A 20,749-nucleotide genomic window follows, 5' to 3' on the forward strand; every position below is an offset into this window, starting at 1 on the left:
TAAATGGTGTAACACTGCTGCCCTCTAGTGGTTAAATGGTGTAATGTTCATGATTCATGAAATAGTGTAACACTGCTGCCCTCTAGTGGTTAAATGGTGTAATGTTCATGATTCATTAAATGGTGTAACACTGCTGCCCTCTAGTGGTTAAATGGTGTAATGTTCATGATTCATGAAATAGTGTAACACTGCTGCCCTCTAGTGGTTAAATGGTGTAATGTTCATGATTCATTAAATGGTGTAACACTGCTGCCCTCTAGTGGTTAAATGGTGTAATGTTCATGATTCATGAAATGGTGTAACACTGCTGCCCTCTAGTGGTTAAATGGTGTAATGTTCATGATTCATTAAATGGTGTAACACTGCTGCCCTCTAGTGGTTAAACCGTGTAATGCAGTGGTTCTCAAACTGTGGGGCGTGGCCCTCTAGTGGGGCGCGGTGGTGTTACAGGTGGGGCGCAGGGGGAAATGCAGAATTTTTTTAATTTTTTACATTTTTTTAAGTAATTAATAAATACATGGCGAAATGTATGGAACCACGTTTCCGCCACTGTGAGGAAAAATACAGATCCTGTAAGTCATAATGAGATACTATCTCAAAATAATGACTTAGCATCTCATAATAATGACTACTATCTCATAATAATGTTGTGTTTATTTTATTTGATATGGACATCACAGTAGCATTAGAATTGTAACATACATTTATGCACAAAGCCCAGATGCACTGTGTTAAGTGTATGAAGCGAAATGCTAATTTACAACACCTGTCCACAGGCTTTTTGCCAAATTGTAGTTCCTTTTTGCACAGATATAACTTAATTTGCATTGTTCTAACAAAGTGATTGCACATTTTATTTGTTTTTGTCTGATGGAGTAATCTGGTTTAAAGCACAGATGGAGGAGTCACAAAATGTTATTTAAATAAAAGTTCAACATGGACTATTTTGTTACAATTTTGTTGTGGCGGTGGGGCATGAACATTGTTCTTCCTCCAAAGTGAGGCGCGACAGAAAAAGTTTGAGAACCGCTGTACTAACCAGTCAAGTTCTGGTGGCTAATGTTTGTATAGTGCTTGTATGTAAAAGTGGTCTCTCGTAGTGATGAACCAATAGGTGCATGTCAATTACTATGAAGGGCACACACACACAAACACACACTTGTATCAAGACAATCTGTGGACATGAAGGCAAAATTCAGCGTGTGCCATTATATTGTGTCTTTTTTAACACATGGAGCCCAGATGTTCAGCAAAGGTGATGTTGTCTTACTGAAGAAGGATGAAGATTTCAGAGACTCATGTGACCCTAGAAACCACGCTCTCTGTGCTCTTTCTACGGGGGAACTCTTAACGCCCTCCAATACTCTGCCTGAGTCCTAAATGGATATTGTTAAATATGTATGATTTGGCATTCTAATGATATGAAATAGATGGCCTTTCATTGTCCCAAACCAAAAGAAGGTCACTACAATAGCCATGCAGCTCTCTTCACGAGGCTGTGCACTCGAGGTGAAATACTTTGAGTTTTTGTTTTAAAAATGAAAATCTCCTCCACTGATGTTGGTCAGAAAAGAACAGAGTAGGAGAGAATACCTTCTGATGTTTATTGATACGTGGTGCAAATAGGTGCACTGGTTCTACAATAATAATAATAAATATTGTTATTATTCCGTGGGATTTATTTTCCATCTTATTTTCCCTGTTTTTATGTTCATTGTATTTTATGTATTTCTTCTTATTGTAATGCACTTTGTGTTGCGTTTCTTGTATGAAAGGTTATATTATGCTTTCAGATGTAGTTTTGTGATATTAGTAAAATACCCTCCTGATTGACCTTCATATGTAAATATCTCCTCCTTACCTGTGTTCATAATATGTGTACAAATCCAGACCAATAAGCCTTACATCCTCACAGTGTTATACAGATGTTGGGGACGGCGTTGGGCAAAAAAGCTTTGAAAAGTGCCTCAAAAACATTTTAATCACAAGGAGACCTGTACCTCGTTGAATGACTGAAGGAAATGAAAACATGTCTGGTGGGCCAACAGGGTAGAAATAGACCTTTTTCAATGTTCTAAATGAATTTCACCGAGCTCTCTGCCCGCGTGCCAGCGACTGACTGGCGGAAAGGTACTCAGCAGTGACATCGTTTTTGAGCGCAGTAAAAATGTTGTCTTTGAAAAGCTTAACGCAAACAAATATGGATTGAAGCAAGATGTCATTAGATTGAAACATATTTTGGATTTTAAAAATGATTTCATCGATCTTTTTTCAATGCATTTAACATTTCGGACTGAGACACGGCGGCAGCGCTTGCGGTACAGTATATGTATGTGTTTGTCAACAATTAATGTACCGAACAAGATTATTTTATAAGGGAATGAACATCGACCATGCGGTCTTTTTCCATTGCAACACACACAAAGCTCGAGTTCTGAAGGCTGAACTCACGCTCTGCTGCCACTCTGGAGACTGGACTTACCAGACTCTGAACGCTCGCTTCAACGGGGAAAACCTCCTGCACCGGCACCATCGGTTACCCGTACTCACAGACATTCCACGGCCTCCAGTCCTTCAAAATGACGGACGGCCGTCAGATTTTTCCGTCTTCGTTGAGAAAATTCCGTCGATGATGGAAAATATTTGGTTAACACAACCTCTGATTTATATATAATGCAGTTTTCTGCTAGATTAGCCGTGGACAGACTCAGAGGTGCACACTTACTCACACACACAAGACCAATCGCATGATCCTCCAGGCAGAGAAAATAACAATAATAAATGCATAAGTAAGGAGATAAACTGTCTCAAGAGGTGTCTGACCAATCCTAATTCTATCTGGAGCTTAATGCCATTACACATTTTAAACTACATTGGTAGTTTAAGCTTTTTGGCAGGTAAATGACCTGCTCACTATGTTCTCAACACGCTCTGTTAGCTTTGAGGATGTGCAATGCCAATGTCACAGTTCATAATAAGTAAAACAAATATAAAGGGTCGCCGTGGCTCAGGAGGGAGAGAGGGTCGTCCTCTTATCACAAGGTTCCAGCTCCTCCTGTCTGCATGCTGAAGTGTCCTTGAGCAACACATGGAACCCGAAGTTGCTCCAGATGGTCTGGCCAGCGCCTTGTATGTCAGCTCTGCCACCATGTGAGTGGGAATGAGTGAATGAGAGGCAAATAGTGAGGTTGAAAAGTACAGCAGTTATTCTTACCATACAGCATCAAAAATGTATCGATCACATATTTTTGTAATGTTGTGGTTCAAGTTCTTAATATCCACCTAACATTTGTTTCTGTGCCTGATTATGCCACACAACCAGGTTTGAAATCAGATGCACGACACGGAGACGAGCATGTTACGTAAAAGTTCACGTTGACTCGTGGTCAAGAACAGGCAAAACTCAAAACCAGACAGCAACAGAAGGCTGGACAGTTATGGCATGAGCACAATAGACAATCTGGCGGAGGAATGAGTGAAAAGGACTGCAGGGCTGACGAGGGAGTGGTTGGATGTGAGATGACAGGAGAGTTAATGTGTGGCAGGGAAAACAGAGCCGACAGGAGCCTGAATGGGTATGGAGATGGCTGGAGTGTCGTCCCATTAGTCTCATGTTACTGGCCCTGACATTAAGTTTGGGAACAGCTGCCAGTACTAATAGATTATGATAACCTTGCCAGCTTAACCATCTATTTATTCACTTACATTTGAGTGGCTGCTATAAATCTGATTAATTTGACAGTGAATGGTATTTAGAGAGAGAGAAAACTGAACTGATTTGTATGGATACAGGTGCTTTATGATGACCACTGACCGCGGGGCATAGCTCTAACATCTAAAAGTTTTGGTGTATCACTGTACTGATGGCTTTATTGCTTTATTGTATACATATATAAGTGTGTGCATTTACACTGCTGGGCAGGTAGCCAGCAGCAGCAGGCCTATATGGCTTTTGGCCAGAAGATGTCACTATGCAATAAGAAACAAGTTGCATCCATAACATTTACTACCACATAAATGTATCTGTATTTGACATAACGATTGTTTTACAACATGTTTCCCCTGTACACCATGTGTTAACAATATACAAACAATATCACATGGTGTAGTAGGTTATAATGACAAATCAATTTTGTTCCAATTTTTGTATACTTAACAATTATATTTTGTCGTGAGCTCAAACTAATTTATGGGTGGGATCATATAATAAGTTGTGTAGTGTTTTAGTTAGTTTGGGAGCAAGATTGGGAGCACCTGCCACTGGATAATAAAGGACTCTTATTGTGAAGTCACGGGTGAGAGAAACACCGAGTCTTTTATTTTGAAATCTCGTGGTGTCGCCAGCTCTCCAGGCACACACACACACACACACACACACAGGGAGAGAGACATAGGCAGCCCGATAGACACAGTAGTGGTGTAGCTACATTGGCAGCGGGAAGTATGAGATAAGTTTCCTGGGTGAGCTAGGCTGGTTGGCAGCCGTTGTTGCATTCTTGGAGAAACAACGCAACCCGGTGGACGTCGAGAAGTGGCGGAGACAGCCCGTGTTACTGGAATAACTGGTGGATACAGCGCAGAGCAGCGTCGGCAGCAGCAGCAGCAGGAGCGCGAGGAGTGCTTTGGCGGCGGTCCCGCTGCTAGCGAAACATGAACAAAAACCACCGAGTGCCGAGCAACCGTTCTCTGAGTGCCGTGGAGGTGAAGAGCAAGGTAACGTTTCATGTGGAGAGTTTCTTGTCAGTTTACTGTATCTGTAGTCTTAACCCCATGATGATAACTCTGGCTAATTAAACCGGCGAAGTGGCTTGATAGCGAATTATGATGTCGCACAAATGACATCGATACAAGCTAAAGCTTAACTAGCCAACACGGGTTCCCCTACTCTTGACTAGCCCGCTGGTAGCTCGCCATACTTCAAACTTTACGTTAACCTTGGCGTTTAGTTTGGTTATAAGTTGCTCTGAGTAACGTTACGTTAGAAGGTGGAGGTTTTTGTCACCTGTCACAGCCTCCTCCGCCGCTCCTCCCTGTTCGCGTAACATCTATTGACTCAAAGTTCAAGTCACGTTTCGGGCCACAACAACGCCATGGGCAGTGAACATAATAACGTCTATGTGAAACTAGCCCGGCATGACATGTTAAGAGTTGCTTGCTGGGTCGTTTCCCTGTGCGTAGAGGTGTCGTACGGCCTGCGCCAGGCTCGTGTCTCCTTCCGCGACAGTCTGTCCCGTGGCATGATTAGACACACATGCTGAGGAATGGGGCCTCAGTGCTGCTCAAAACTACTTTGTAAGAGCTGCATGAGATGAAACAAACTGCGACCCATTTGTTTGTGTCACTACATTAATAGTTCTCAATCACAATGTAAGTTTTCCCCTCCAACCGCTTTACACAAAGTATTAAAATACTCGCTCAGTGTGTTCAGCTTCTTGCCAAACCAGAGCAGTCCAGGGTCATTTGAAATGTTTTGTCTACTCGCGTCCCGAATGCGGGTACTTACCAGAAACAGGCCCGGGGCCTGCTTTGTTTCACAACCTATAGTTCATGTAGTTCTGCTTTGTGCTACTGCATAAAATGCCTCAGAGTGACTGTGTGTCCAGGTTGGCAGTGAATTGTAGATCATCTTTTGTCAGCACCGGGCAACCATAACCACAACACTTGGTGCTCCTCGTCAACACCACCGATGGGACCCAAGCAGTTGCCTAAAGATAATGCATCTGCAGCCATTGGTCGGGCCAGACCACAGTGATCACCACGTTCCTCACGAGCCAGCGTTGTGGGAATGTGTGGCTGCTGTAAACACACAGTCTTTCTTACAGCTGAATACCAAACATTCTGTCAGACGGCTCCATTAGACGATGCCAGTCAGGAACACACTGCATCCACAAGCGCAGAAACATAGAGATACGCACGTATCACAAAGTCTGCATTAATAGTTCATCACATGTGGCGCGTTAGCTTGTCCATATGGATGACCGACTCTTGCATATACAGCTCACAGTCGTTTTGAAATTAGCTCGGCTACCAGAACAGTGTGTATGTATCAGACACAGCCTCAAATCTCAGACCCCTTAAGAATTTCTTAATTATGCGTGCATATATTGGAAGCATAGGCTTTCCACGACATCTCGGATATCTTGCCGTTTCTTTGGCCCAGCATTAATCAGTTTCTGAAGCACCCTTTATATCCATGTGTGTTTGTATTGTGCTCACATGTGTGTGTGCCCGTCTGCTCCGTCCCAGTTTGGCGCAGAGTTCCGTCGGTTCTCGCTGGATCGGTCGAAGCCGGGCCGCTTCGATGAGTTCTACGGCCTCCTGCAGCACGTGCATCGCATCCCCAACGTGGAGTTGCTGGTGGGCTACGCCGACGTCCACGGCGACCTGCTGCCCATCAACAATGATGATAACTACCACAAAGCCATCTCCACTGCCAGCCCTCTGCTCAGACTGTTCCTGCAGAGGAAAGGTAAGCACGGGGGAAGTGTTGGAACAAAGAGTGATAGTTTGTTGGGGCAGATCTGCTTTCTGATGGATACACAAACAAAAGTTTTCTGTTATCTCAGAATAGTATAGCTTAGAAATATGAGATGGGCCGTTGAAAGGGAAAATTTGCTGTTAAGCTTTGTGTATTTTGTCTAGCTAATAAAAAAAAGGCAAGATTATGAAAGACCACGGTATCACATTACCTTTTCATTTTTTCAGGGTGATGGCTGCTGGTGTATTTTGTCCTCATTGAGCTGTCATCACCCCTGTTCTCTAGCTATGTCTTCTGGTGTCCCTTTCTGACCCACATAGCTAAAGGTCAGCGACCTTGCTGAGAAGCAGTGTTTCTTTCCAAAGGCAATTTCTCTGCAAGGGCTGGAACAAACAAAAAACAAGTCAACTTAAAGAGAATATGAATATTTCTCTCTCTGACCACCAACGGTCAAACTGCCATGGTGATACTTGTCCAATTAGCATATCCTGTTTCTTTGGCGCGTTACTTGGATATTTGCGGTTGCTCTAATATTTGCTCATGACTGTTAGTTTGCTAGTCATTGTTTGCAGGTGTTTAGGGATTAGTGTAAACCTGTTTCTATCGACAACATATATTTAAAAAAAAAAAAAATCTTGATTTGAATAGATTTTTGAAGTGTGCCTAATGAGTTGCAGAGCGTGACCTGTTGAATGCAGGGAGGACCCCCGAGGGTGTGCGGGCCGGGGCCGGTCGGGCTGCGCGCTCTGTTGTGTTTAAGCTGTCTCCCTGTGCCATATGACCCTATACAAGCTAAGCCACTTTGTCAGGAGGAGATTAGTGGGGTCACTGTGCAGCGCTGCGTGGGACAGTGTTTCAATTACATGCCCCAGACGCGAGCCCCACGCTGGGCTCGCTGCTGCTGCTCACACACAGACACACAAAAACACACAGAAACACACGGTCATGCAGGCAAGCAGGCATCACACATCAGTCCGGCACTCACACACAGCAAGATTGAACAAAGACAAAACACACACGCACACTAATTCAGCCACAGCCCCCTGTAGACCCTTTTGCACTCAAACCCCGGTTTCCCCTCCTGATTTGCAGACCCCCCTTCACCCTAATGCTAAGCACCAGTTGGTCCCAGCTTTAAGGGCTCTACAGTGTGCAGATGCAGCAAATTGGCTGCTTATTTATTATATTTCTGCAGTTATTATCTCTAGCGATGGCTCTGTTTGTGTGTGTGGAAAGTGTCACATCTTTTCAATCCGAGCTCTTGGCAACATGTAGTCGAACTGACAGTGGATGACAAGTTATATTGTTTTGGAGAAATTCTTTTAACGTTAATAAGTCCTCCACGATTCTGTTTGTTGTCATCGGCACAAATGACCCTACACCAAAAGAGTTCTTTTATTTTATTTGTTCACACCTGTGCCCTCCTACCACAGTTTTCTGCTCTACACCACTTTGTGTGTAGTGCACCACAGCACTTCAGTCTTACGGTCACAAACTGGCTTTTAACATCATCAGACTACTACTGTGTCCTTTGAGAACTGAGCGATTATGTAAATGTCTTAGATAAGTTAGATGTGATCGCTCAGCATTGCATAAGAGCAGGACTTCAGACGAGGCAGCGGTGTAGGCCCAAGTTTGTCACAACTTGGCCTTCATGGAATAGCTCAGTGCAATCTCATTACACAGATGTCTGGGAAATGTGTTTGGAGCTAATAGAAACAACACTGAATCTCCAGTCTCAGGGATTGCAAACAGGTTTCCGACAGACAATTTCTGTTGACATAATTCCCGGCACGGTTCAGTCCATGCGTGTGGTATGAGGTTATTTTGGGCAGTGCATTATATTTGTCCAAGGCTAGGTGCTCTGTGAGTTGTTTTCATTCACTAATGTGCAGATGGTTCGATGGAGCAGTGTCTGTTGTTGTATTGTTCTGATGTGGTTCTTGAATAATGCCCACATTGTTGTTTATGCATCAGCGCTACATAACCGACCAGCCATTAACGCCGTATTGTTCACTGCTGACCGATGGAGGAAGTGTTTGTGTCTGTGCTGGTCATTTTAAAAATTGCTTCAACACACACCGATATAACCCAACAGCACCGGGGGATCCCTTACACCCCGCCGCCCCCACCTGTGAGCAATGCGTGGCTGAATATTGAGCAGTGAGGCCTCCACTGTTTACTGGTTGTCATGGCAGCAGTGAAGAGGCCTGTTCATAGTCGGATTAACATTGCATGAGGCTGATGGGAGCTGCAAAGCATGCTGGGAGCAGTGTTGCTAGCGTTTGAAAACACAGACTGTCTTAAAGGGACAGTTCACCCTAAAATACGATATACATATTTTTCCTCTCTTGTAGGGCTTTTTATCAATCTACATTGTGTTGGTGTGTTAGGAGATATCGGCCTTCTCTCCAATATAATTGGACTGAATGACAGTTGGCTTGTGGTGCTCAAATCCCCCAAAACATACAAACTCAACAGTCATGTCTCTTTCAAGAAATCATGACCCAGTTACTCAAGATGACCCACAGGCCTTGTTGTGTAGGAACGACATCCGCCAACCGTATCACCGCGCCGAGGAAGGACACCATTAATGTTTACATCTCCTGCTGTCTCTCGTCCATGAGTCGTAGATGCTTCCTTCTGCGTAGTGATATGGTTGGCGGGACACACCCAGATCCAAGCTTCACTGGCAGGTGTAGTTTGGTAGAAAGAAAATAGTTCCTTCATTAAAAAGGTGTGTTAAATTAAATAGATCAAACTATTTAGATTGATAAGTAGCATTATAAGTAACAGGAAATAAATGTGTTTTTGATTTTGGGGTGAACTGTCCCTTTTTAAAGGTCTGTCTAAACTGTCTTTTTGTGACTTAATCCGTCATTTAGATGTGTCTGATATCCTCATGTAGTTGTAGCTACTTTGAGTCGTGTATGTCTCAGAGACACTACACAAACCCTCTGAATCAGAGTCAATAAAATGTAAATGACACCCAGTCCAGGCAGCACATTAGATGAGAGTTTTTAGGAGCTACTTCCTGGTCCTCGCTGTTTTTGCTCAGCTCTGTGTAAACAGAGACTGTTGTGGTCAGTAGTCAGCTGTTGAAGAAGTAGTGGTCAACTGAGTAATGTCGATATCAGCTTCTTTTTAAAGCTACTATGAGGTCCTTTCATTGTTAGGGTTTCCAGGGAGTCCTGCAGGAAATCTATTATTTTACTGTGGCGGAGTCTGACAGTCGGCCCTGCGCACCCTGGTGTTGGTGTCGGCTCCCAAGATTTCACGCAGAATCCGACCCGGTGGCGGCGATGACATGCGTTACAAAAAACTATATAGAAAATAGCCAATCTTGTAGTTGATGGTCTTGTTTACTTATGTCGGTTATATAGAAGCATCTGTATTAAACTGAGACTGTTACACAACTAAATGTTGCTCACAGTTTCAAGTAACACTTTTTTTGTTTTGTTGTCATATCAGCAGTGTGGAAACTGAGCGACGCTCAGGTTTGTGTTTGATTGGCTGTAAACATGTTTGCTAGAAGTGATGTCGTGTTTGCTTGTATCCGTCATCCAGAACGTGATCACCCGCACAACATACACAAAGTTTCTAGCTTGTCACCCGTGTAGCGGTAGCAGCTTTCCAAGCAGTCTCTCTCAGGGCGTGGGTTTGTTTTGTGATGTTGCTCATCGCTCACACAGTTTCAGTCCTGAATGGCCCGTCACTCGTCCCCCGGTATGGTAGAGGGAAAAACAGGTATGGAGAGGGACAGGAATGCTTGTATTTGCGTATCCCAAGGGACTGCCTTTGTAATTAGTAACCAGCCCATGACTCATCCAGCCAGAGAAAAGGAAATGTACAGTGTGAAATTACAACACGGACAAAGTCTACCCACCCTGCAAAACAAGCATTGGAGCAGGATAACAGCAGCAACTCTTGAGTGCGATAAGCAAGGTACCGAGGCTGCTAAGTAATGTTTAGGACAGATTCAGAAAAACATTCCTGCCCTCTGCCATTAGACTTTATAATAAAACACCTCGGGCCAGATCATCGTCCTTCACATGACTACAACAACAACGCTACACGGTTGTTGCTTGTTGTTGGTGATCCTGGCTCTACTGTCCAGGTTGTTTAGTTTACTAGTTGTTAATTTAATTAATACCACTCTATTCATGGTATATACTGGGCATTTCTATTTAATTTTTTTATTACTCTATTCCTTCGATTTTCAATATCTGCTGTTATTTTATTGTACTGTATATATTGTGCATTCCAAAACATTCAGACTAATTGAGGACGCCGCAACAAGATTTACTTCTGCGAGCTCGAGATGAAAGGATTAAAGCAAGGGAGACGGAGTGCTGGCAGGTGTAATGGAGGAAGTCTGGAGAGAAGTTTAGCATGATGTGTGAAAATAAGAGAAATCAACCACCGCTGCTTTGGAAGTTTTCCACATGAGAATCATTCCCTAGGATGCTGTGAGGGAACGACGGATTCAAAGCAGTGGAGGAGGAACATATCGTAGGCCTAATAAGAGAGGTGGAAGGATGAAAGGGAGACAGAGTAAACCGTGTTAAAGAGGGAGTAATGTATAAGGCATTGTTTAGGCAAGGCATGTTATTAGAGATGAGGGGAAAGCAGACGGAGTAGTGTAAGTGTGAGAGGAATGCAGCAAGAGGGAGGGAGAGGAGGATAGTGGGAATAGCATTAGTGAGGGAGGAATGCAGAGTGAGGCCCAAGCTGGGGAGGGTGGGAGGGAGAGAGAAATAAAGAGAGGGAGAGAGATGGAGGGAGGGGGCATGTTGGATGGAATGTGGCCAGCCTCTGATCACGTCTACCGGCAAGATTAGACAGGACAGGAGGCCGGACCGGACCCTCGGCTCCCGAGCCTGGCGCCGTCAACTGGGGGGGGGGGGGGGGGGGGGGGGGGGGGATACAGATGGACGGAGAGAGAGACGGTGAGCGGTCGAGAGAGCAAAGGAGAATGAGTGAAAGAAAGAAAGCGGAGAGTATTTCAAAACAAGCGAGCGCACACAGCCTGGGAAGCTAAAAAGCCTTACGCTCTACCCTGTGAAACCTGGCTGGAAGAGACTTTAGGCAGGCCGTGAGGACATGGAGGCAGGGTGGCTTAGATGGAAGAAGAGAAGGGGGAGGGGGGCTCTCTGAGCTGGGAAATTCTGACAGTCTATAACAGAGTTGTTGAGAGAAGATTAATGGATAGAGGGAGGGAAGGAAACAGGGTGAGCTCTGGAAAGAAAAAAACACAGACTGGATGAGAAAGGAGGGATAAACGGCACTTTGGACCGATGCGTGAGGAGAAAGGGGGTGGGGGGGAGGCAGTGGGCAAACTGGTGGGCTGTTGACCACTGCAAATCATAAGAGAGAAACTGAAAAACAAGAAAGATGGCAGAGGGAAAGGTAGAAGAAAGTGATCTTTAAAGGCCCTTTTTTCAGCAGACATAAGATATAGGCAAGCTGTCAGTAAGCTTTAAGAAACAGGTGTGTCAGCTCAACGAGTGCGCGTCCGTGGTGGCTCGTAGTAACTTGGGTAAATGATCGTAGATAATAAACACGGATACGTATGTATTTAAAATTGATGGAAGGCTTTTACGTGTACCTTACATGTTCAGCTCGTGTTCGAGTCACCAGTCGACACCGGCTGCAAGCTATCAAACGGGTTGACTGGACGTGTGTTTGAAGCTATTGCACTCCGCCGTACTTCTGTTGCTAAACTATGTGCACACACTTTGCTATGTTTGTTTGCATTGTTTACAAACTGTAAAAGTTTCCATAAATGCAGCTTAGGAACAGGAAGGAGTGTTTACTGACTGTGTCAGGTGAATGTGTGACATGCCTTTACCGAGAATGTTGAACTTTGTTCACTTGGGACTCGATGACGTGTCATAAATGCTCGCCCACATGTTGCTTCCCAACAGTTGAGCCTTTGTCACTGGTTTTGAAAACGCTGGTTGATTTTTTTCTGAACAAAGAGGATATAGTTATCTATTTGTATTTAATATGAAAATGATGGCTGTAATCTGAAAGGAGTTCAAACAATGGAAATCACCCAATGACTGGAGTTGCTCCCCCCCCCCCCCCCCCCCCCCCCCCCCCAAATGTAAAGTCTCATTAGAGTACATAAGGTGGTATCTTTTTTTTAATTTATTTTGGCTTACAGATTTTTAATTCAACAACATTCTTTCTGTCCCCTGGGCTTGGTGCTATATACTGCGATATAGATATGAATCATGATGCTGATCTGTGATGTTCTTTCAGCACTCTATTCCAGTATCTCTACTCTGGAGAGCTGTGCATCATAGTCAGCAGGCTTCAACATGCAGCTCCCTAACACTGTGGCCTAACTGTCACCGGTTGTAGTCTGTCTGCTCCTCATCATCTCTACGGTCACACTCTTTGCACTTTGACGAAGTTATATAAAATAGACCAGTATGGAGAGTAACCTTTAAAGAAGTACTGCACACTCAAATGTGCTTCTTTAAGCTGTAACACACTGTCTTTCGTTTATACTTTTTGTGTATCACCGCACAACACGAGCCTCTTCTTTCTGTGGACTGGAAATGTAGCTATCAGCACATTACAACATCCAGTGAATCAGTGTTCATGACTTACCATCTTGTGATAGCAACTTGCTCGTCTACGCTGTGTATAGATGAAGCACTAAGTTGTTAAGGGCCTGGCTAGTTAGCTAGCTATCATTAGCATGTTAATTCCACCATGCTTTCATGCTACACCGACATAGATGTATTATAAGAACTGGATACGACGATGCCGATCTTTTTTCCAGTGGACATATGTGGTATTTAAGCAGAAAGTTCCCCGTGCAGCCCAAAAAAAAGTCACTATTGTAAAAGTGTTGACGGGACTCCTCAAACTGCAAACAAGTGACTCGTTCTCTTATGATCTATTGATCTATGGAGGTTTTATATTTGTAAAGTTTACTTGGCTGAAAAAAGGGATTTAAAAAATCTTAAAAGCCCATGGGCTGAGCGGGAAAAACATTGGTGCGCATACTTAGTGGACTTCATACCAATGTACATATGGGCAAGTCAGTATGGTTTTAATTGCACTGGTGAATTCTTATCAAATATGTAATGTTTCATTGCTTTAGCTAACCTTGCAGTCGGCCTGAAGTTGATCTTGGCAATGAGAAGTTTGTCCCGGTGGTGTGATCTAACTGCAGGTTGACTGTGTTGTCTTCCAGAGCCAGATGCTGACAGCAGGACAGAGCAACAAACACAGAGTCCCCCTCCTCGTCCCTCCCCCGTAATGTCCCTGTTCAGACGCTTGAGCGACAGGCTCGTGAGACTAGACTCACGCGGCTGCTCCTCCCTCCCTTCCTCTCCGCCGTCTCCCCCATCATCTCGTCCTTCCTCTCCCTCGTCCTCCTACTGGAGGATACACAAAGCGGGGCTGCGCAGAAGGCTCGGTTTATCAGACCCAGGTCTAGTGACCTCGCCCCAGACTCCTTCCTGTGACCCGGTACTGAAACATGCGTCCCCGAGTGACCCGCCCCCGCCCTGTCCCAAGCTCAGATCCAGCCTCAGCCCCAGGCACGTCCCTGCTCCAGACCGCATGTCCCATACTGACTCCTCAACGTCTCGCCGTCCCTCAACAAATCCGTACTTGTCCCACTAGTACTAGTCCCAGTCCCGATCATCCAGCCACTGACCTAGACTAACCCCCGTTTCCAGGCGCTACATATTTTGTCCCAACGCTGGCCTCTAGTTGTAGCAGAAGCTGCAAGACCAAGAGGGACAGACAGACAGAGGGTGGAGAGATAAAAAAAAGGCTCTTGCGTTGAGGTGGGTGGACCAAAGACACTGAGGGACAGATTGAGTGAAGGACACCAGGGAGAAAAATGGGAGGGTGAGGAGGCATAGCAGGAAGGAGAGACAAGCTTATGTCAGCACAAAATAAATTGATGGAATGACTTCATAATGCAGATGAGATGCAAACACACACGGAAAAGTGCTGTACATGAATGCAGACTGGCAAATAAAGTCTATTCATTCTGCTTCAACCCCAATCGTAAGCTGTGTTACTTTGTGCACCGCATACTGCTACATTAACGCTGGTTTGCCCTACAGTGTAGATAAGTTTCTGGTTATTTATTTATTCATCTGTGATAAATGTCTCCTGCCAGGAGAGAATAATAAAGCAGGACAGACGAGTGTAATAGAGAATTCAGGAAAGAGATTATATGAGGAGGCCTTGAAGCAGGCTAATGTTCGCGTCTTTTGAATTATGGATTTAATAAGCAATTCCTCAAATTGTCAGCTGGATATCGCACGCACGCACGCACGCACGCACGCACGCACGCACGCACACACGTGTCTTCGCTCCGGCTCTCCAGCATCACATCAGCACACCGCTTCGGTTCTTCTTTCTGTCCTTATTGCGTCCTTTCTTCTCAGCACTCTCACTTTTGAGCTCCCTCCTTCCTTCCGTATCTTTTCCTCCCCCGTCTTATCAGCAAGTTTTAAGGCACTTTTTATCTGGGCTGTGCCAGGGAGGTATGCTTCTTTTTTGGGGGGGGTGGGGGGGGGTTTCACACCACAACCCCTGGTTTTTCTCATCGACACATTGACACACACGGCCACTCCTCCCCCTCCCCCCTTCTTCTTGTATCGCTCCGTGTCAGGAACGCCGTGGCACCGGCTGTGTGGTGAATGTCCAGGCCTTTCATCAACAAACCCGACTGTTTCCAGAACAACCTTCAGCGGCTTGCCGTTTTACTTTGCGTTTTTCATACTCTGGTCCTTGAGACGCGTTCTTGTGTTTGGATACTGGAGACGGGGTTTCACTGACCGCAGCTGTTATCCATTATAAACAAACAAAGCCCTTTGTCAGAAAGCTTTTAGCTGGAGCTCTACGCAAGCATGTCTCTGGACGACACAGAGATAAATACACCTGTGTGCTGTGGCCTTGTTTGTAATGCTCCATCAGTCACTAGTTGTAATTGTAGTACGTACAGAAGTGGTGGGTTGTTGTGTCACACAAAGAAGGATTCACATTCCGCTGCGTAAGTCCCTGAAATCTAATTGTAGAGTCAGCGGTGCTCGTGACAGTAGCAGATGTAGAAGTGATAGTGGCTGTACTTATCACGTGGCATGTAGCTCCTTCACCTATACACGCGTATCAGGTTTCCGTGACTCGGCACCGGGCAGGACAAGTACCAGGAAGTGATGGCTTGTTGGTGTCATCGCTGTGGTCAGGGATCGTTCTATTACGGGCAGGCCCGGGCTTTGGCGTCGTCTAACTGTACCGCTATGTAACCATGAGGAGGGGAGCCGTCACTGAAGAAGTGGGTGTAACGGGAGCGCTGCAGCAGGTGCATGCGTGAGGGAGTGGTGCTGAAAAAATGAGTGACACCACAGACCAACATTTGTGTTCAACACTTTAAAAATAATAATAATCTTTTGAGCATAAAAAAATCTTTTTTATTTGTAAAACACCTTTTCTGTAATATTCTGTGGTCCAGATAAGTAGGCAGTGTTCTGAATGCCCGCTGTACAATTTAAACTGAGCCACTACTGTTGGCTACCGAAGTCCAGAGTGATGTCATCCAAGACAGGAGTGTGTGAAGAATAGAGCACTGAGGAAGAGGATGTGTTCAACCGACGCACGCCAGTTGCAAGTGCTTTCCTCTCCTTGGGCAGCGTTGTCGCGGCACCGTCAGTGTCCGGATAGAGATGCATTAGTTGTGCGTGTGTGTTGGGCACATACTACAGAGAGGAATGACTGAGCATCACCGCGTGTGTCCTCGCGTGTGACGATGTGCGCTGGGTCGTCTTTTTCTCCTCCACTGCCTCGCTGACTCCATTCAGTGTGGGAAATCAAAGCATCCTCTGCATAGCTGGAATGCCTGACCTGTGCGGAGCCATGCCAAGCACGGAGGGGGGGGGGGGAAATATGTGTTTTTATTCAGGGTTTGTGAATCATGCCTTAAGTGTGGTCCTGATGCACTGCAGGTGCATAGTATCACAGATATTGTCTGAGGAGATGAGAAGCTTTGGCAAAGGAAGCCAACAGAGCCACGTAGAGTTAGTGTGCGGTAGTTAAAGGGGCGCTCCGTGATTTTAGTACTGCACTTCACCAAAGATGGGGGACGTGCAAGAGACAGAGTCAAATTACAGGTCAAATTCAAAAGCAGCTGAGACATGAAGACTCTGTAGTACACATCTGACCGTAAATACTTTTCACAGTCTTCAACCGTTTAATAATACAAGACTTTCTCGACTTGCACAATTCTCTATGGTGAATATTCATATGCGGAAATTCACGGCTCAATTAAACAGGATTAAAAAGTTCTAATAACAACATGGTGTGCAACAATAACTCTATCTATATATATATATATATATATATATATATATTAATTATGTAGAAAACCACCATCATATTTCTACCAAATTAAAAGTTGTAATTACTTGACTGCAAACAAGCAGCTGAGAGAATAGATGGAGGCCAGTTACACAACTCGTAGGCGGGCTGTTGATGGATTTTGGGAGGCCTTTTGTTCTTATAATGTTAAAAACAAAAGTTTGAAATATTTGAAGGTAGATTTTTCCCGCAATGTGCTTGGGACCGTCTTATGGAATATACTAATCAACAATAAATACAATTGCTCGTAAATTCCTTCCATCGTCCAAAAAAGGAACCTTTTTGTTGCTTTGTACAATTTACAACAAATTCAGTTGTCTGCTTACAGACAAATATGTCATCCAGTGTTTTATTTTTAGTGTCGCTGGGACAAGTGGGCTCATGTTTTCCTCGAGCCCTTTGTGTCCATAAAATGACACAAAATCAGGAAATTTGCACTGTACCAAATGAGGAACAGTGTGTGTTTGTAGTGCGCCTCGCCGACGCACGGCGAGCCAATTAGACTCTTAACGAGCTATAATGTAGCTGTGGCTTCTTTGAGTGTCGGGTCTCACAGTGCTTCTGTTCATTAGCATTCAGGCCTCATCGCTAACCACAGATCGTGTGTGTGTGAGAGAATGAACACCTGCTTCTGTGTGCTTACATATGTTGTTTCTGCGGGTTCGCAGGGTTTCCACATGCTGTGGTCAGGAAGGTGTATTCTTGTGCCATTTGCTGCCAGGACAGCATCTCTCTGCAGTGCGTGTGCGCGCCTGTGAGTGACCCCGATGGGCCGTCCTACTCTCTTTGCTCAACTATACCGTGATTGTCAGGTCTGGCCTTTCATATGCTGGAGGTGGAGAGCTGGTTTAGATGAAAAAGAGGTGTGTGTGTGTAACCTTTTTATTTTGCATAATGCTTTTTTTCCGTCAGTGTTTACGTGCGTGACAGAACAGTTTGAACAGAGCATGAGGATGAAACTTGTGTATTCGTATTTTTGACCTCTCAGGCTCTTATGAAGCTATTGTTCCGATATCGTTGTTCTTTTTTTCCACTTGTTGGCCCATAAGGCCAGGTCTGGTATAGGGGACGCGAGTGTGTATACACGAGACCCGTGCCTCATGGGAACCGAAACGCGAGCCCGCCGCTCGTCCTCGGGACAGTTGAGCCTTTGTTTTGGTTTTAAAGATAGAGAGGGGAGTGGTGGGGCGTGCACCTGTCAGAACCTGAGAGCCGGGAATCTTTATCAGCCACCCGAATGGCTGTTTTCCCAGATTACACACACACACACCCACACGCAGATAGATAGATAGATAGATAGATAGATAGATAGATAGATAGATAGATAGACACATTTGCACTCAGAAGGGACAGATAAACAGCTAAGAGAAGTGTTCAGTTCAGTGCAAGATTGCCAGAGCGTTATTTATAGAGAGCTTTCATCTAAAAATAGAGTTCACAAAGTGCTGTGAAAACAGCAAAAAGTGTGGAGAAGGTGAAAAAGTTGAGGACGTATTTAAAAGAAAAGATGTTGAAAATAACACCAGAAATATATATATATATATATATATATATATATATAAAAAACACAGAAATAGAACACTCTGAAAAAGAGAATGAAAGTCACAAAGATGTTAATGTTTCGCTGCTTGTATTACGCTGGTGAACTATTAGGGAACCACGGTCTAGGTTCTCTCTCCGCTACCGGGCCAGCTCTTGGTCTGCTGTTAATATCTCTACAGCAGCGTGACGGTGTACACACTTCCTCCGCAAAAACGCACATCCAGAAAGAACTTTTGACCGTGATATTCTCGGTTTGACCTTTTTGTTAGCCGCCTCTCACCTGGGACTGAGGTGCCAAAGTATCTTTTAAAGGACCAGTTTGACATTTGGGGGAACATGCTGAGAAGATCAACACCACTCTCGCATCCGTCCGTTAAATATGAAGCTACAGCCTCGGGTGGTTAGCTTAGCATTAAGACTTAAAATATGGAAAGGTAACAAATCTACCCACCAGCACCTCTTAAGATCTCCAAACTAACACGTAACCACATGATAGTTATTTGTCAAAGAGCGTCAATGAAGGAATTGGAGTTGGCTGGTGGGGCGTTGTGCGTGCGTGCGTGCGTGCGTGGCACAGACACCCTGCAGGGATGCCTCAGGCTGAGAGCTGCTCCGCCACATAACATTGTTCATTCTCCTGAAACGACATGATGCAACAGACTGTCAGCCTTGATGTGTAATTAGCCTGGTGGGATGTTAACGGCGAAATGAACCAGCTTTTGTTCATTTGTATCCTCTTTGTTCATCTCTTCCCTTTTCTTTCTGTCGTTGTCCCCTCTTCCTCCTCCTTACTTCTCTATCCTCTACTTCCTCTATCGTGTGTTCTGCAGAGGAAGCCGACTACACGTTTGGCACCAACTCGCTGACCAGGAAGAAGAACACGGGGCTTTCGGCGGTTCTCCTGCGGCCCGACGCCACCAGGAAGAAGCCGCTGGTGATCATCAGCCTCCCGAGGGACTTCCGCCCCGTGTCCTCCATCATCGACGTGGACATCCTCCCTGAGACGCACCGACGCGTCCGCCTGTACAAGCACGGCCAGGAGAAGCCGCTGGGCTTCTACATCCGGGACGGCTCCAGCGTGCGGGTCACTCCTCAGGGCCTGGAGAAGGTCCCGGGGATATTCATCTCCCGCATGGTGCCCGGCGGGCTGGCGGAGAGCACCGGCCTGCTGGCGGTCAACGACGAGGTGCTGGAGGTGAACGGCATCGAGGTGGCTGGGAAGTCTTTGGACCAGGTGACGGACATGATGATCGCCAACAGTCACAACCTCATCATCACAGTCAAGCCCGCCAACCAGCGGAACAATGTCGTTCGCAGTGGAGGAGGAGGCGGCACGGCATCCGGTAGCTCGGGGCGCTCGTCAGACAGCGGCGCCAGCTACTACGGCTACTCGTCGCATGGCGGGGTCGGTGCCGCGGTGTCCGCGCCTTCGCACATCATCCAGAACTTCCCCGTCGGGGAGCTGGAGAGCGACGAGGACGACGAGGACCTGGTGATCGAGGTGGGAGGCGAGGCCGAGCCCATTAGCCGCACCCCGTCCAACTACAGCATGCCCTCGCTGCCCCGCTACGAGCCACACCTCAACCTCCGCACCGCCTCTGCCCTCTCCATCAACGCAAACGGCACCCTGCCGGCCAGCGGCAGCAGCGGGTCGCTCAGCTACGTCAACGCCCCCTCGACCACGCCGTCCCCAGACAGAGCAACTGAGAGGCGGAGTCTGGAGGAGGACGGCACCGTCATAACTCTGTAGGAGGGGCATCCGCACGCTACTAAACACTGGAAGCCAGAGAGAGAGAGACAAACTTTACTCACACATGGGGGGGAGTCATGGTCATCGGCTGATCAAACACGGGAACATCCTGCACCATCACACTGCGACTGCACCTGAGAAGCACAATGTGTACTTATTAGATCTCATGTCACTGACACCCGACATGATTATACATCCTTACGATCTCAGTGCCAAACACTCCACACTTTTCTCCTCTACATGCCAAGAACCACGCATGTGTGCCATAGTGGTGACCCGTCCCCCCCCGTCCACCCAGTTCTGCAGGCACAAAAATGTCAGACAAGAAAAGTGTAGAAGTGTAATGTGATGCTCCCTCACCCTCCACGTCATTACTAAACCACTACAAGCACGTATTTTGCACCTGGAAACTGTTGTTACGCTGAGCGTCCACAAGAGGGCGGAGATGAGACTCCACATCCTCATCGTCAGTCCCATGAACACATGAAGTTAACAAGTTGATTCCACACCCCCCCCCCCCCTCATAACGGACACACACTGAAGTAGGATGTTAGCTCAAGCATTTGTTGGCAATCTGTGGCTGT

At 45.8% G+C, this 20,749-nt stretch overlaps 1 protein-coding gene across 1 annotated transcript; it reads left to right on the forward strand.

Moving 5' to 3' along the window:
• The first annotated feature begins 4,428 nt into the window (after positions 1-4,428).
• Positions 4,429-20,301, forward strand: pard6b (par-6 partitioning defective 6 homolog beta (C. elegans)). The gene is made up of 3 exons (XM_079272917.1): positions 4,429-4,713; positions 6,247-6,469; positions 19,246-20,301. Exons 1-3 carry the CDS (start codon positions 4,651-4,653, stop codon positions 20,163-20,165), a joined length of 1,206 nt encoding a protein of 401 aa, XP_079129043.1. The 5' UTR covers positions 4,429-4,650; the 3' UTR covers positions 20,166-20,301.
• The last annotated feature ends 448 nt before the right edge of the window (positions 20,302-20,749 follow it).

Source organism: Melanostigma gelatinosum (genome assembly GCF_949748355.1).
Source record: "Melanostigma gelatinosum genome assembly, chromosome: 8".
Classification (NCBI taxonomy): Eukaryota; Metazoa; Chordata; class Actinopteri; order Perciformes; family Zoarcidae; genus Melanostigma; species Melanostigma gelatinosum.

What these genes read in the sequence shown, in the direction of transcription:
- pard6b (XM_079272917.1), top strand. Translation starts at nt 4,651, where the DNA reads ATGAACAAAAACCACCGAGTGCCGAGCAACCGTTCTCTGAGTGCCGTG. An exon ending in CCGTGGAGGTGAAGAGCAAG is followed by an intron (nt 4,714 to 6,246) that starts GTAACGTTTCAT and finishes GCTCCGTCCCAG; the next exon opens with TTTGGCGCAGAGTTCCGTCG. An exon ending in ACTGTTCCTGCAGAGGAAAG is followed by an intron (nt 6,470 to 19,245) that starts GTAAGCACGGGG and finishes TGTGTTCTGCAG; the next exon opens with AGGAAGCCGACTACACGTTT.